Source organism: Cyanistes caeruleus, chromosome 34 (genome assembly GCF_971803275.1).
Source record: "Cyanistes caeruleus chromosome 34, bCyaCae1.hap1.1, whole genome shotgun sequence".
NCBI classification, from domain to species: domain Eukaryota; kingdom Metazoa; phylum Chordata; class Aves; order Passeriformes; family Paridae; genus Cyanistes; species Cyanistes caeruleus.
Window position 1 is genome coordinate 1,365,084 of NC_141735.1, and position 13,185 is coordinate 1,378,268.

The 13,185-nt window shown below is 65.4% G+C and overlaps 3 protein-coding genes across 3 annotated transcripts; 2 read left to right on the forward strand and 1 right to left on the reverse strand.

The window, feature by feature from the left end:
• The first annotated feature begins 48 nt into the window (after positions 1-48).
• On the forward strand, positions 49-4,640 carry TOP6BL (TOP6B like initiator of meiotic double strand breaks). The gene is made up of 14 exons (XM_086870877.1): positions 49-140; positions 591-711; positions 784-837; positions 1,032-1,129; positions 1,537-1,617; positions 1,700-1,755; positions 1,865-1,927; positions 2,475-2,658; positions 3,064-3,226; positions 3,315-3,464; positions 3,918-4,039; positions 4,110-4,220; positions 4,301-4,382; positions 4,460-4,640. Exons 1-14 carry the CDS (start codon positions 117-119, stop codon positions 4,594-4,596), a joined length of 1,446 nt encoding a protein of 481 aa, XP_086727003.1. The 5' UTR covers positions 49-116; the 3' UTR covers positions 4,597-4,640.
• A 691-nt stretch (positions 4,641-5,331) lies between these two features.
• Positions 5,332-9,983, forward strand: RCE1 (Ras converting CAAX endopeptidase 1). The gene is made up of 8 exons (XM_086870927.1): positions 5,332-5,538; positions 6,024-6,126; positions 6,223-6,306; positions 6,974-7,052; positions 7,783-7,950; positions 8,590-8,661; positions 9,385-9,447; positions 9,673-9,983. Exons 1-8 carry the CDS (start codon positions 5,375-5,377, stop codon positions 9,882-9,884), a joined length of 945 nt encoding a protein of 314 aa, XP_086727053.1. The 5' UTR covers positions 5,332-5,374; the 3' UTR covers positions 9,885-9,983.
• Positions 9,984-10,057: 74 nt separating this feature from the next.
• Positions 10,058-13,121, reverse strand: ZBTB3 (zinc finger and BTB domain containing 3). The gene is made up of 2 exons (XM_086870926.1): positions 13,029-13,121; positions 10,058-11,744 (listed from the first exon to the last, which is right to left on the reverse strand). The coding sequence occupies exon 2, from the start codon at positions 11,738-11,740 to the stop codon at positions 10,664-10,666; it is 1,077 nt and encodes a 358-aa protein (XP_086727052.1). The 5' UTR covers positions 11,741-11,744; positions 13,029-13,121; the 3' UTR covers positions 10,058-10,663.
• Between the last annotated feature and the right edge of the window lie 64 nt (positions 13,122-13,185).

A 13,185-nucleotide genomic window follows, 5' to 3' on the forward strand; every position in this document is an offset into this window, starting at 1 on the left:
CCCTTTCGGCTCGCTGCCATAGCGACGAGCGCGGTGGCCACGCCCCCCTCGGGGGGTTTTCCCGCCCCTCGCCTTTCCCGCCCGCCAGGGGGCGCTGAGGGGAGAGCGGGGCAAAGATGGCGGAGGAGGCCGTGAGGGGGGTGAGGGGGTTTTGGGGCTGTTTTGAGGGGTTATGTGGGGTCAGGGATCACTAGAGAGGGTTGTGGGAGCTTTGGGAGGTCCCTGGGGGTGGTTATGGGGGTTCTGAGGGATCACTAAGGAAGGTTGTGGGGCTTGGCGGGTATTGGGGGGGTTCTCTGGGGGTCACTGTGAGGGGTCAGTGGTCACTAAAGTGGGTTGGGGGCCCCTAGGGGGTCTTTGGGGGGGTGTCTATGAGGGGACAAAAGTCACGAGGGAAGTTTTGAGGGGATTTGGGGAGATTCGGGTGGTGTTGGGGGTCTCCAAAGAGGTTTAGGGGGAGTTTTGTGGGTCTCTGTGTGAGTCAGGCCTCACTTAGAAGGAGCGGGGGTCTTGGGGAAGGGGCTCCGGGTGATTTTTGGGGGTTTTGGGGGGCGGTTTTTGAGGTCTCCTCAGCCCTTCTGGCCCTGCAGATCCTGGAGCAGCTCCTGGTGGCCCTGGGGACCCCCAAAAATGGGGAGCCCCGACGGGGAGCTCTGCTAGTGGCCCTGACAGCGGGGAAGGGCCCGGGGGGGCCCCCCTGCATCTTCACAGGTGGGTGGGGGGGTCCTGGGGGGTCCTGGGGGCTCCCCTCAGACCCCCCTGACCCTCCCCCACTTTTCCCAGTGGCCGCCACGGGACCCCTCGGCCGTGACCTCGACCCTGAAGTGCTTGAAGGGGGTAAGAGACCCCCTCAAACCCCCCAGAGACCCCCCCAAAACCTCTCTGGGACCCCCTGACCCTCCCAGGGACACTCCTAACCTCTCCGACTCCTTTAAGAGCCCCCCCAAGCCCCCAAAAACCTCTCTGGGGACCCCCTAAATCACCTCAATCTCCCCCCAAACCCCTTAAATCCCCCCCAAAATTCTTTCCAGCTCCCCGAGGGGTGCAGGAGCTGCCGGGAGCCCCCCCAAATGCCCCCCCCTGCTGCAGGCAGATCCTGGCCCGGGCTCAGATGCAGAGGAGCTTCCAGGTGAGTTTTGGGGGGGTCGGGGGGGGATTTTGGGGTCCCCCCCTCTCTCTGAGCTCTTTCCCAGCCCTCCAGAGTCACCTTAAGGCGGGGGGAATTGGGGTCGGGGGGGCCTCGGGAGCCCCCCGGGAGCGGGAATTGGGGCGGGAGGATAAAAATAGTCGGGGTGGCCTGGATTTGGGGGGAAATAATGGGGTCACCGGTGGGGGGAGGGGAAATGGGGTCACCGGGGGGGGCTGGGACCCCCCAAAACAGACGGGGGAAGTGGGGGGATGGGGTGGTAACCCCCCCAGACTGAGCCAAGGTCCTTGGGGAGGTATTGGGGTCCCCTCAACCCCTCCAGATCTGCCCCCCGGGGGTCGTGGGGGATTTTGGGGTCCCCTTCAGCCCCTCCGTACCCCCCCCCTCAGATCTGCCAGCCCCTCCCGTTGAGCCCCGCCCGGGGGTCCCTGTGGCGGCTCCTGCACCGGACCAGCCTCGTGCACCCTGAGGTACCACGGGGGCTTTGGGGGTCCCGGGGGGTCCCCAAAAGGGTGGGGGGGTTCCCCAGTGACCCCCTCCGGACCCCCCCAGGTCGAGTTTCATTTCTGTGTCAGCATCGATGGGAAGGTCACGTCCCGAACCCTCAGGTGAGACCCCCAAATTTGGCACACCCCCACCTTGGGGTCACCCAAACTGGGGTCACCCCAGTCCTGGGAAACCCCCTAATTGGGGTCTCCCTCCCCCGATGTCCCCCAGCCCCGAGCCCCCCTGGGCACAGGCGGGAACCAGGCTGAGGGTGCAGAGCCGGCACTTCACTGGGTACGGACTGGGAGGGACTGGGAGGGACTGGGGGGGACTGGGATGGGCTGAGGGGACTGAAATGGGACTGGGGGGGACTGGGATGGGTTTGAGATGGGACTGGGAAGGACTGGGATAGGGGACTGGGATGGGTTGGACTGGATCGAGGGGACTAGAACGGGACTGGGATGGGGTTGAGGGGGACTGGAGTGGATTGGGATGGACAGGGATGGAACTGGGATGGATTGGGATGGATTGAGGGGACTCAGACGGGACTGGGAGGGACTGGGATGGGTTTGAGATGGGACTGGGAAGGACTGGGATAGATTGGGGTGGACTGGGATGGGACTGGAGTGGATTGGGATGGATTGAGGGGACTCAGACGGGACTGGGAGGGACTGGGATGTGAACTGGGAGGAGCCGGGAGGGACTGGGATGCAGCGAGGTGGTTTTGGACTGGGATGAACTGGGACGGGCGGGAACGGAGAGGGATAAACTGGGACGAGGCAGGCGAGTAGTGCAGGGTCAGACTGGGATGAACTGGTCCGGACTGGTCCGTTCCCCTCAGGCCGCCCTGCAGCCGCCTCCGCCCGTGCCCGGGGCCGCCGCTGCCGCTGCCGGTACCGGCCCCGCTGGCGGCCGCGGGCTTCGGGGGGGACCTGCAGCTGCTCCCGGTCAGCGCCCTCAGCCCCGCCGGGACCCCCGGGACCCCCGGGCCGGGACCCCCGCTCCGCCGAGTGCAAATATCCGGGGTTGGGGGCACCTGGGGGGGATTGGGGTGTCCAAGGGGGGGATTTGGGGTGTCCAAGGGGGGGATTTGGGGCGGTGTTGGGGACTTTGGGGAGGGGGATTTGGAGTCCTGAGGTGGGGTTTGGGGGATTCAGGGGGGGATTTAGGGTGTTGGTAGGGGTTTTGGGGCACCTGAGCAGTTTTGGGGTGCCCGGAGTTGAATTTGGGGTGTCTGGGGGTATTTGAGGTGCCCAGGAGGGGTCTCAGAGTGCCTGAGGGGAGTTTTGGGTTGTCCAGAAGGTTCTCGGGGGGCAGGGGTGTGAAATTCGGGTTTCCTGGGGGATCTCAGGATGCCCAGGTGGGATTTGGGGCTATGGGGGATTTTGGGGGGGCTCCATCCCCCCCATTGTTCTCCTTGACCTTCCCACCTTTACCTGTTTGACCCCGCGGGGGTCCCCGTGCCCCCCCCGGCCCCCCCAGCCCTGGGGGACCCCTCTCTGCTGGGGGACTGGGGGAGCTTCGGCCTGGCTGCAACCCCCCCAGACCCCAAAAACCCCCCGGACCCCCAAGGCTCCTGTGAGGATGAGGAAGGTCCGTGGAGTTCCAGGGTTTTTTGGGGGGATTTTGGGGGGAATTTCGGGGTTTCCCCCCCTCAGAACCCCCCGTGTTGTCCCCACAGAGCCGGTGCCCCCCGATGTCACCTTTGGGGTGCACTGGGACCCCCCTGAGGGGGACGGAGACCCCCAAAACCCCCCCGAGGGGGACCCCAAAACCCTCCTGGTTTTCCTCTTCCTGCGGCACCGGGACCCCTTTGGGGTGTACGATGCAGGTAAGGGGGAGACCCCGATTTTGGGGTGTCCCCAGGCTCTGGGGGTGTCCCCAAGCTCTGGGGGTGTCCCCAGGCTCTGGGGGTGTCCCCGTGGCTCAAGAGGGTCCCCAAACTTCGAGCTGTCCCTGAAGTTTTGGGCTGTCCCAAAGTTCTGGAAGGTCCCTCATCATTTTGGGGATGTCCCCATGGTTTGGGGTTGACCCCCTGGTGTGTCCCCTTGTTTTAGGGGTGTCCTCAAGGTTTTGGGGGTGTCCCCACGATTTTGGGGTGCCCCCCATGGCCCCCTTCCCAGGCTCCATGCTCCAGCTCAGCCACCCGAGCTGGGCTGACCCCAAGATTTGGGGGTGTCCCCTTGTTTTTGGGGTTATCCCCGTGGTTCAGGGCTGTCCCCCCTCTCTGGAGGGGTCCCCTACGGTTCGAGGAGCCCCCCCCAAATCCGGGGTCCCCCCCCAGGGATGCGCCGGCTGCTCCTGCCCCAGCTGGACCCCACGCTCCGCCTGAGCCGCCCCGCGCTGGCCCGGGGGCTCCGGACCCTCCTGCACCCCCTCCTGGGGGGGCTGCACCGCCAGAACCAGGTGGGTGCGAGGTTTTGGGGTCCCCCCGACCCCCCCAAATCCCCGGTGACCCCCCAAATCCCCCCTGCAGGCCCAGCAGCACGTGGCCCGAGCCCAGGCCCTGGCGGTGGCCGCGGTGACGGCCGTGGTGGCCGCCAGCTCCAGCTCCCGCTTCCGCAGCGCCTGCCTGGGCGCCCTGCAGGTTTGGGGGTTCTGGGGGGGGGTCCCCCATGTCCGAGGGGGGGTTTGGGGGTGTCCCCAGTGTCACCGTGTCCCCCCCAGGTGCAGGACACACCGGCGCTGGCGGTGGCCGCACGCCGCAGGTGGGCCGAGGTCTCACGCCGGCCACGGCTGCCCCACGGGGGTGAGGGGGGAAACGGGGCTGGGGGGGGTCCCCAAAACCCCCCCGGGCACTGAACCCCCCCCCCCGTGCCCCCACAGAGACCCCCCAAAAACAGCGCCGGGGGCGGAGGGAGGAGCAGAAGGAGGAGGAGGAGGAAGGGCCCCGGAGCAACCAGGGCCAGGTGGGGTTTGGGGGTCCCTCCCCCCTCTGGGACCCCCCGGGATCCCCCCAGTAACCCCCGGGACCCCCCAGCTGCAGGACCCCGAGGAGTGGATGCTCTGAGGGACAGGAGAGAGCCCCCTCCCATCCCAGTGCTCCCAGTCCTGGCTCGTCCCAGTTACACCAGTTGGTCCCAGTTCCTTCCGTGGGTTTCATTTCCTGCAGTCGCTCCCAGTTACTCCTCGCGGTCCCAGTTCCCCCAGCACTCCCAGTTCCCCCAGCACTCCCAGTTCCCCCAGCACTCCCAGTTCCCCCATTGCTTCCAGTTCCCCCAGTAAATCCCAGTTGTCCCAGTTATCCCTCGCTCCCGCAGTTGCTCTCTCCTGTTGATCCCAGTTCCCCCCCAGTTTCCCTAACCCAGTCCATCCCAGTCCCCCCAGTTTCCCAGTCCCCCCAGTTTCCCAGTCCCTCCCAGTTCCCCCCTCAGTTTCCCAGTTTCATCCCAGTTTCCCAGTTCCATCCCAGTTTCCCATTCCCCCCCAGTTCCATCCCAGTTTCCCAGTCCATCCCAGTTTCCCCATTCCCTCCCAGTTCCCCCCCCCAGTTTCCCAGTTCCATCCCAGTTTCCCATTCCCCCCCAGTTCCATCCCAGTTTCCCAGTTCCATCCCAGTTCCATCCCAGTCTCCCCATTCCCTCCCAGTTCCATCCCAGTTTCCCAGTCCATCCCAGTCCCCCCAGTTCCCCCATCGCCCCGCCCACCCACTGACGCTGCGCCCTCATCAGCATAGCTCCGCCCACCGCCACCCCAAGCCCCGCCCCTTCCCCCGCCCCCCGCGCAGGCCCCGCCCCCGCCATGGCGGCCCCTCAGCCCCCCGGTTCCCCCTGGGCCGGGCCGGGGTCGGGAGCGGCCCCCGGAGCCGCCGGGGCCGGGCCGTGCTGGGCCGCGGTGCTCGGCTGCCTCAGCCTGGCCTGCTCCTACGTGGGGAGCCTGTACGTGTGGGGCAGCCCCCTGCCCAGGTACGGCCCTCCGGGGGGCCTGGGGGGCACCTGGGGGGCTCCGGGGAGGGGTTTGGGGGGGATTCGGGGGGTCTGGGGGCGAGCGCAGAGGATCCGGGAGGGATCTGAGGGGTCTGGGGGGCACCTGCGGAGGAATTGGGGGGTCTAGGGGGGATTCGGGGGGTCTGGGGGCAGCTGAGGGGGGTCTCAGGGGGTTTGGGGGCGTGCACAGAGGATCGGGGAGGGGTTTGGGGTCTATGGGGAGCCCGGGGAGGAATTTGGGGAGGGGTCTGTGGGTTATGGGGGGGCTGAGGGCGTGTAAAGTGTATTGGGGGGGTCTCTGGGGGGGGTGGGGGATCCCTGGGGTGTCCATAAGGTTGGGATGGGGCTTTTGGGGGGGTTCCAGGTGCATTTTGGGGGGGGTCTCCTCAGTGCCTGGGGGTGTTGGGGAGATATCGGGGGGATTTTGGGGTGTAAGCCCCCCCCCCGGGCCGCCCCCTCCCCAGGGACCACCCGTCGGTCATCAAGCGCCGCTTCACGAGCGTCCTGGTGGTGTCGGGGCTGTCCCCGGCCCTGGTGTGGCTCTGGAAGGAGCTCACAGGGGTCAAGGTGAGCTTGGGGGGGATCCCCTAAAATCCAGGGGGAGGGTCCCAGAGCCCCCCCAAACCGTGCTGACCCCCCCTCCCCTCCCGTTGCCCCCCCCAGGCCGACACCCCCCTGCCCGCGCTGCTGGGGCTGCGCCTCGAGGGGCTGGTCCCGGCCACGCTGCTGCCTCTGCTGCTCACCATGGTGGGTCTGGGGGGCTGCCACCCCCCTAAAACCTCCCCGGGACACCCCCGGGGACCCCCAAAATCCCTCTGACCCTCCCCTGGACCCCCCCCCTCAGAATTTATTGAGCCCCCACTTCCCTGCATGCTCTCTCTGGGCGCTTCATACGAGGTGGGTGTGGGAGGAGTGAGACCCCCCACCAAATCTCCCCTGGGACCCCCAGAATCCACAGAGAACCCCCAAAAACCCACTCAGGACCCCCCTTGGGACCCCCCCAAAATCCCCCTGAGCTCCCCCAGCCCCTGGGACCCCCCCCAGAATTCACTGACCCCCCCCCCCAGATCCTCTGCCTGGGCCCCGGATCCAGCTCACCAGGGTGGGTGTGAGACAGGCTGAGACCCCCCCCAAAATCCCTCTGGGACCCCCAAAACCCACTCAGACCCCCACAAAAAAATCTCCCTGAGCCCCCCAAAACCCTTCTGAGACCCTCAAATCCCTCCAGACCCCCCCTAAATCCCCCCAAAACTCCAAATCCTGCTCCCTCCTCTGGTCCCCCTCCCCATGGTGGGTATGGGGTGGAAAACGGGACCCCCAAAAAAACCCTAAATCCCTCCCAATGACCCCCTATGGGATGGAAAAGGGGGGTGCGACCCCCCCTGAGCCCCCCAAATCCCCCCTGACCCCCCAGATCCTGTTCCTGGGGCCGCTGATCCAGCTGTCCATGGACTGTCCCTGGCGGTGGCTCGATGGCATCAGGGTGGCCCTGGGTAAGGGGGGGACAATTTGGGGAGGGGGCGCAAATTTGGGGGGGCTCAGAATCGGGGTTTGGGGGGGCAGGGGGTCCCCAACACGGGGAGTGGAACTGGGGGGGGATGAGTGGGTGAAATGGGGGAGTTTTGGGGTTTTTGTTGGGTTTGGGGAGCCTGTGGGAATCTGGGAATTCAGGCCTCAGTTCTGTGGGATTTTGGGGTTTTTTTGGGGGGGTTGTTGGGTTTGGGGACCGTGTGGGGCTCTGAGGTTTTGGGGGGTCCTTTCTGTGGGATTTTGGGGTCCCCCAGACCCACGGGTGTGGGTGCTGTGGAAGCAGGGCTGGGTTTTTTGGGGGTTTTTTTTGGGTTTTTTGGAGTTTTTGGGGTTTGTTGGGGTTTGCTGTGTTTGGGATTTTGGGGCTCCGTTCTTTGGGGTTTTTGGGGTCCCCCAGACCCGCGGGTGTGGGTTCTGTGGAACCAGGGTTGGGTTTTTTTGGGTTTTTTTTGGGTTTTTTGGAGTTTATTGGAGTTTTTTGGGGTTTGTTGGGGTTTGCTGCATTTGGGATTTCGGGGCTCAGTTCCGTGGGGTTTTTGGGGTCCCCCAGACCCGCGGGTGTGGGTTCTGTGGAACCAGGGTTGGGTTTTTTGGGTTTTTTTTTGGTTTTTTTTGGGTTTGTTGGGGTTTGTTTGGGTTTGCTGCGTTTGGGATTTCGGGGCTCAGTTCCGTGGGGTTTTTGGGGTCCCCCAGACCCGCGGGTGTGGGTGCTGTGCCTGGGGGACGTGCGCTGGCTGCGGAACCAGGTGGTGGCCCCTCTGACGGAGGAGTTGGTGTTCAGGGCCTGCATGCTGCCCATGCTGGTGCCCTGCACGGGGCCCGGCCCCGCCGTGCTGGCCTGCCCCCTCTTCTTTGGGGTCGGTGAGTGGAACCCTAAAACATCCCTAAAACACCCTAAATATCCCAAAAACACCCTAAAATATCCTAAAAACACCCAAAAATATCCTCCTCTGCTCCCCTCCTGGGCTGGCCTGCCCCCTCTTCTTTGGGGTCGGTGAGTGGAACCCTAAAACATCCCTAAAACATTCCAAAAACACCCTAAAACACCCTAAAATATCCCAAAAACACCCTAAAATATCCCAAAAACACCCTAAAACACCCTAAAATATCCCAAAAACACCCTAAATATCCCCAAAACACCCTAAAATATCCCAAAAACACTCTAAAATATCCCAAAAAGATCCTAAAATATCCTCCCCTGGGCTGGCCTGCCTCCTCTTCTTCGGGGTTGGTGAGTGGAACCCTAAAACCACCCCAAAACAGTTCCCAGTGCTGCTCTGTCCCTCATTCTTTGGGGATGGGTGAGTGAAACCCCCAAAATCCCACCCCAAAACCCAGCTGTGCTGGCCTGCCCCCTGCTCTTTGGGATTTGGGTGAGTGGGACCCCAAAATAACCCCCAAAACTCCCACTGACTGCCCTCCCCTGCAGCCCTGAACGCTCCCCGACCCCCCCAAACCCCCCCAAACCCCCCAAAGAACCCCAAATCCCGCTGCCCCCAGCCCATTTCCACCACGTGATCGAGCAGCTCCGCTTCCGCCACGGCTCCGTCGGCAGCATCTTCATGGCAGCAGGTGAGGGGGGATCTGGGGGGGCTTTGGGGGGAATTTGGGGGGTCCAGGGTAAAGATTTGGGGTGTCTGGAGGGGATTTGGGGTGTCTGGAGATGTCCTGAGTGAAGATTTGGGGTGTCCAAGGATGAACAAAAGGGAGTTTAGGGTGTCCTGAGGGAGTTTGGGGTATCCAGGGTGAGGATTTAGGGAGTCTGGGGGGTTCTCATGGTGGCCTGTGGGGGTTTGGGGGGCTCCAGGGGAGTCTTGGGGTGCCCAGAGCTGGCCTGGGGGAATTTGAGGTGCCCAGGGTGGGATTTGGGGTGCCTAGGGTGGGTTTTGAGGTGCCCAGGGTTGGATTTGAGGTGCCCAGGGTGGGATTTGGGGTGCCCAGGGTGGGATTTGGGGTGCCCAAGGTTGGATTTGGGGTGCCCAGGGTGGGATTTGGGGTGCCCAGGGTTGGATTTGGGGTGCTCAGGGTGGGATTTGGGGTGCCCAGGGTGGGATTTGAGGTGCTGAGTGGGATTTGGGGTGCCCAGGGTGGGATTTGGGGTGCCCAGGGTTGGATTTGAGGTGCCCAGGGTGGGATTTGAGGTGCCCAGGGAGGGATTTGGGGTGCCCAGGGTGGAGTTTTTGGGGTCAGGGTGGTCCTTGTGGTGCTTCTGAGTCTCTGGCAGGGGTGGGGGGTGGATTTGGGGGTGCTGGGGGGTTTGGGGACACCCCTGACCCCCCTTTTTCCCCCTCCCAGCATTCCAGTTCTCCTACACGGCCGTGTTCGGGGCCTACACGGCCTTCCTGTTCCTCAGGACCGGTGGGTTTGGGGGGGCTCGATGACCCCGGGGGTGTTTTGGGTGGATTTTGGGGTCCCCCATCCCCATTTCCCTGTAACTCCCGGGTTGGGGGGGGGAGTCACGATCCCGCGGGTGACAGGGAGCGGGGGGTGGGGGGGGTGACACCGCCGATCCTGTCAGAGGTTTCGGGGTTCCCGGGTGTGTTTTTTGGGGTACCAATGTCCCTTGTGTCCCCCCCACCCCAGGTCACCTGGCGGGGCCGGTGCTGTGTCACTCCTTCTGTAACTCCATGGGGTTCCCGGCGCTGGGCGCGGCTCTGGGGCACCCGCGGCGCCGGGCGCTGCTCCCCGCCTACCTGCTGGGGGTGCTGGGCTTCCTGCTCCTGCTGCACCCCCTGACCGAACCCGCCTTCTTCGGGGCGCGCCCCCCCTGCCGCGACCCCCCCGCCTGCTCCTGACACGGGGAGGGGGCGCCCGCCCCTCCCCAAACCCCCCCCCTCTTTTTGTAGGAGCCGCCGCACAGAGTTTATTTTTGTGATTAAAGTGGTTTAAGGCTTTGTGGGGCGCACTGGGATGGACTGGGGGGGACTGGGAGGGAATGGAAGGGGGGGTGGAAGCTGCTGGGATGAACTGGGATGAACTGGGATGAACTGGGACGGCGCCGTCGGGCCTGGAGCTACCCCCGCGGTCCTCCCAGCCGCCAGGGGGCGCTGCCCCCGCTCATTACGGGGTGGTACCACACGAAGCCACGCCCCCTTCAGGCTCCGCCCACCGCCCGTGTCCAGCGTCGCTTTATTGGCTCGTGATCCCCCCGTACACCCGCGCGAGGCCACGCCCACACCGAGACCACGCCCACCCATCCCTCCGGTTCCCCCTGGGGCGGGGCCGGGGTCCCGGGGGTCCCGATCAGCGCGGTCACCCTCCGGGGCGGGGCCCGGCCACAGCAGGTGTCGCGGTCCCGGGGGTCCCGGTAGCCCGGGGCCGTGCAGGTGTCGCCGTCCCGGCCAGGGCAGGTGTTGCAGTCCCGGTGGCTCGGGGCCGTGCAGGTGTCACGGTTCCGGTAGCCCAGGGCAAGTGTCGCAGTCTCGATAGCCCCGGGCAGGCGTCACGGTTCCGGTAGCCCAGGGCCGTGCAGGTGTCGCCGTCCCGGTCAGGTCGGGTGTCCCCATCCCGCCGGCCCGCTCCGGTGCCGCCCGCTCCGCTCGGTCCCTCCCCGCGCCCCGGGCGGGTGCGGCGGTCAGGGCGGGTTGTCGCCGTCGCGGGCGGGGTCGCGGGGGCCGCGGGCGGGCCCGCCGTGGCTGTGGGCCTTGCGGACGTGCCGGTACAGGTCCCCGGACTGCGTGTAGGAGCGCAGGCAGTGGCGGCACTCGTAGGGCCGCTCGCGGGTGTGCACGGTGGCGTGGCGCCGCAGCGTGTACGAGCACGAGAACGTCTTCCCGCACGTGGGACACGTCGGGGCCTCCTCGGCGAACAGCCCGAACCCCCCGCGGGGCTCCAGCGGCGCCAGGAACAGCGGCTCCCGCAGCCCCCCCAGCGCCGGGGCCAGCGCCGCCCCCTCCCCAAACGCCGCCGCTCGGGGCGGGGGCGGCGGCGGCGGCGGCGGGGGAGGGGGCGCGGGGGGGCGGCGGGCGCCGTCGGGCTCCTCGTCCGAGATCACGATGGCCTCGGTCTTGATGGCAGCGGCCGGGGCGGGGGGCGCGGCCCAGGGAACCGGCGGAGGGGCGGCTCCGGGGCCCGGCGCGGCCTCGCTGGAGCTGCTGGGGCTGGGCGGGGGTCGCTCGCCCCCAACCCCGGGCTGGGTGGTGTCGGCCGCGTCCACCAGCGGCGGCTCCGGCGGCGCGGCCGCCTCGGCCGGCGGGGGCTGCGGGGGTTGCGGCGGGGGCTGCGGCGGGGGCGGGCTGGGGGCGTCCTCCTCGCGTTTGGTGCTGTCGGCCTCGGCCGGGCCCCGCGCCTGCAGCTTCTTCTTGCACAGCTTGACCACGTCGTTCATGTGCAGGTAACTGGCGGCGGCCAGCACGTCCTCCAGCGGGGCCGCCAGCGCCAGCCGCCCCTCGTACATGAACTCCAGCAGCAGCGCGAAGGCCGGGGCAGTGACGATGTCGCTGTTGAGGGCCACCACGGCCCCCCGAGCCCCTCCAGCGCCGCCCGGCTCGGCGTAGCACAGGTGGAAGAAGGAGCTGCAGGCGGCCAGCACGGCCCGGTGCGCCGGGAAGGGAGCGGTGCCCACCAGCACCGTGCAGTCGCAAAGGATCCCCCGGGAGCGCTGCTCCCGCAGCCCCCGCAGCAGCTGCCGGCTGTGCTCGGGGAACTCCATCGGGCTGCGGAAAGAGGGGAAAAATCAGGGGAAAATGGGGAAAAATGGGCAGTCAGTGCTCGGGGAACTCCATCGGGCTGCGGAAAGAGGGGAAAAATCAGGGGAAATGGGGAAAAATGGGAATATGGGCTGTCAGTGCTCGGGGAACTGCATCGGGCTGCGGAAAGAGGGGAAAAATGGGGAAAATGAGGGGGAAAATGGGCAGTCAGTGCTTTGGGAATTCCATTGGGCTGAGGAAAGAGGGGAAAATGAGGGGGAAAATGAGGGGGAAAACGGGAATTTGGGCAGTCAGTGCTCAGGGAATCCCATCAGAAAGAGGGGGAAAAACGAGGGAGAAAAGGGCAATCAACTCGGAGAACTCCATCGGACTGCGGGGAAAGAGGAGGAAAAATGGGGAGAAAAATCAGGGAGAAAAGGACAGAGTCAGTGCTCAGGGAATTTCATTGGGATGCGAGGAAAAAAGGGAAAAAAAACCAGGGAAAAATCGGGGAGAAAAGGGCAGTCAGTGCTTTGGGAATTCCATTGGGTTCTGGGGAAAGAGGGGGAAAAATGAGGAGGAAAATGGAGGCAAAAAACAGGGAGAAATGGGAAATCAGTGAACTCCATGGGGCTGGAGGGGGAAAAAGGGGAGAAACAGGAAAATGGGGGGTCAGTGCTCAGGGAATTCAGCGGGCTGTGGGGAAATGGGGAAAATTGGGGAAGAAACAGAGAAAATGGGGAATCTGCTCCGGGAATTCCATCGGGATGGGGAGAAATCGGGAGAAAATGGGATTAGAGCGGGGTCAGGGCTCTGGGAGCGCCATGGGGATGGGAAAATGAGGGAAAAACGGGAAAATGGGGGAGCAGCGCTCAGGGAATTTCTGTGGGGCTGGGGGTGATTGAGCTGGGGAGGGGGAATGGGAGGATCAGCGCTTTGGGATCCCGGGGGGTGACAAAAGGGGCTGGGGGCGAGGAAAAGGGGGATGGGTGATCCCGGAATTCCTGGGGGGGATGGAGGGGACCCGTGGGGAGGAGCTGCTGCAGTTGGGGGGTCCCAGTGCGGCCCAGTCGATCCCGGTAGGGTTCGGTCAGAACCGCTGGGGCTCCCCCTCAGTCTGTGCCGGTCTGGCCCTGTGTCACCCATCGGGTCCCACTCAATCCCAACGGGGCCCATCCCAGTCAGTCCTGCTGAGCCCCAGTCTCTCCCAGTCTCTCCCAGCACGGCCCCTCGAGTCCCGCTTGGCCCCAGTCCAGGCCAGTTTGGCCCAGTTTGTCCCAGTTCCCCCCCAGCGCCCCCGGCCCCGCTCACCACAAAGCCGCGGCCTGCCGACGCCCCGCCCCCACACGCTGATTGGCGGGCTGGCGAGCCGGCCGCTACGATCTCATTGGTTAACGAACCCGTCACTCAATGTAACCCTGCCGAGCAGCGTCAGAGACGATTGCTGATTGGTTGAGATTGCCGCCAC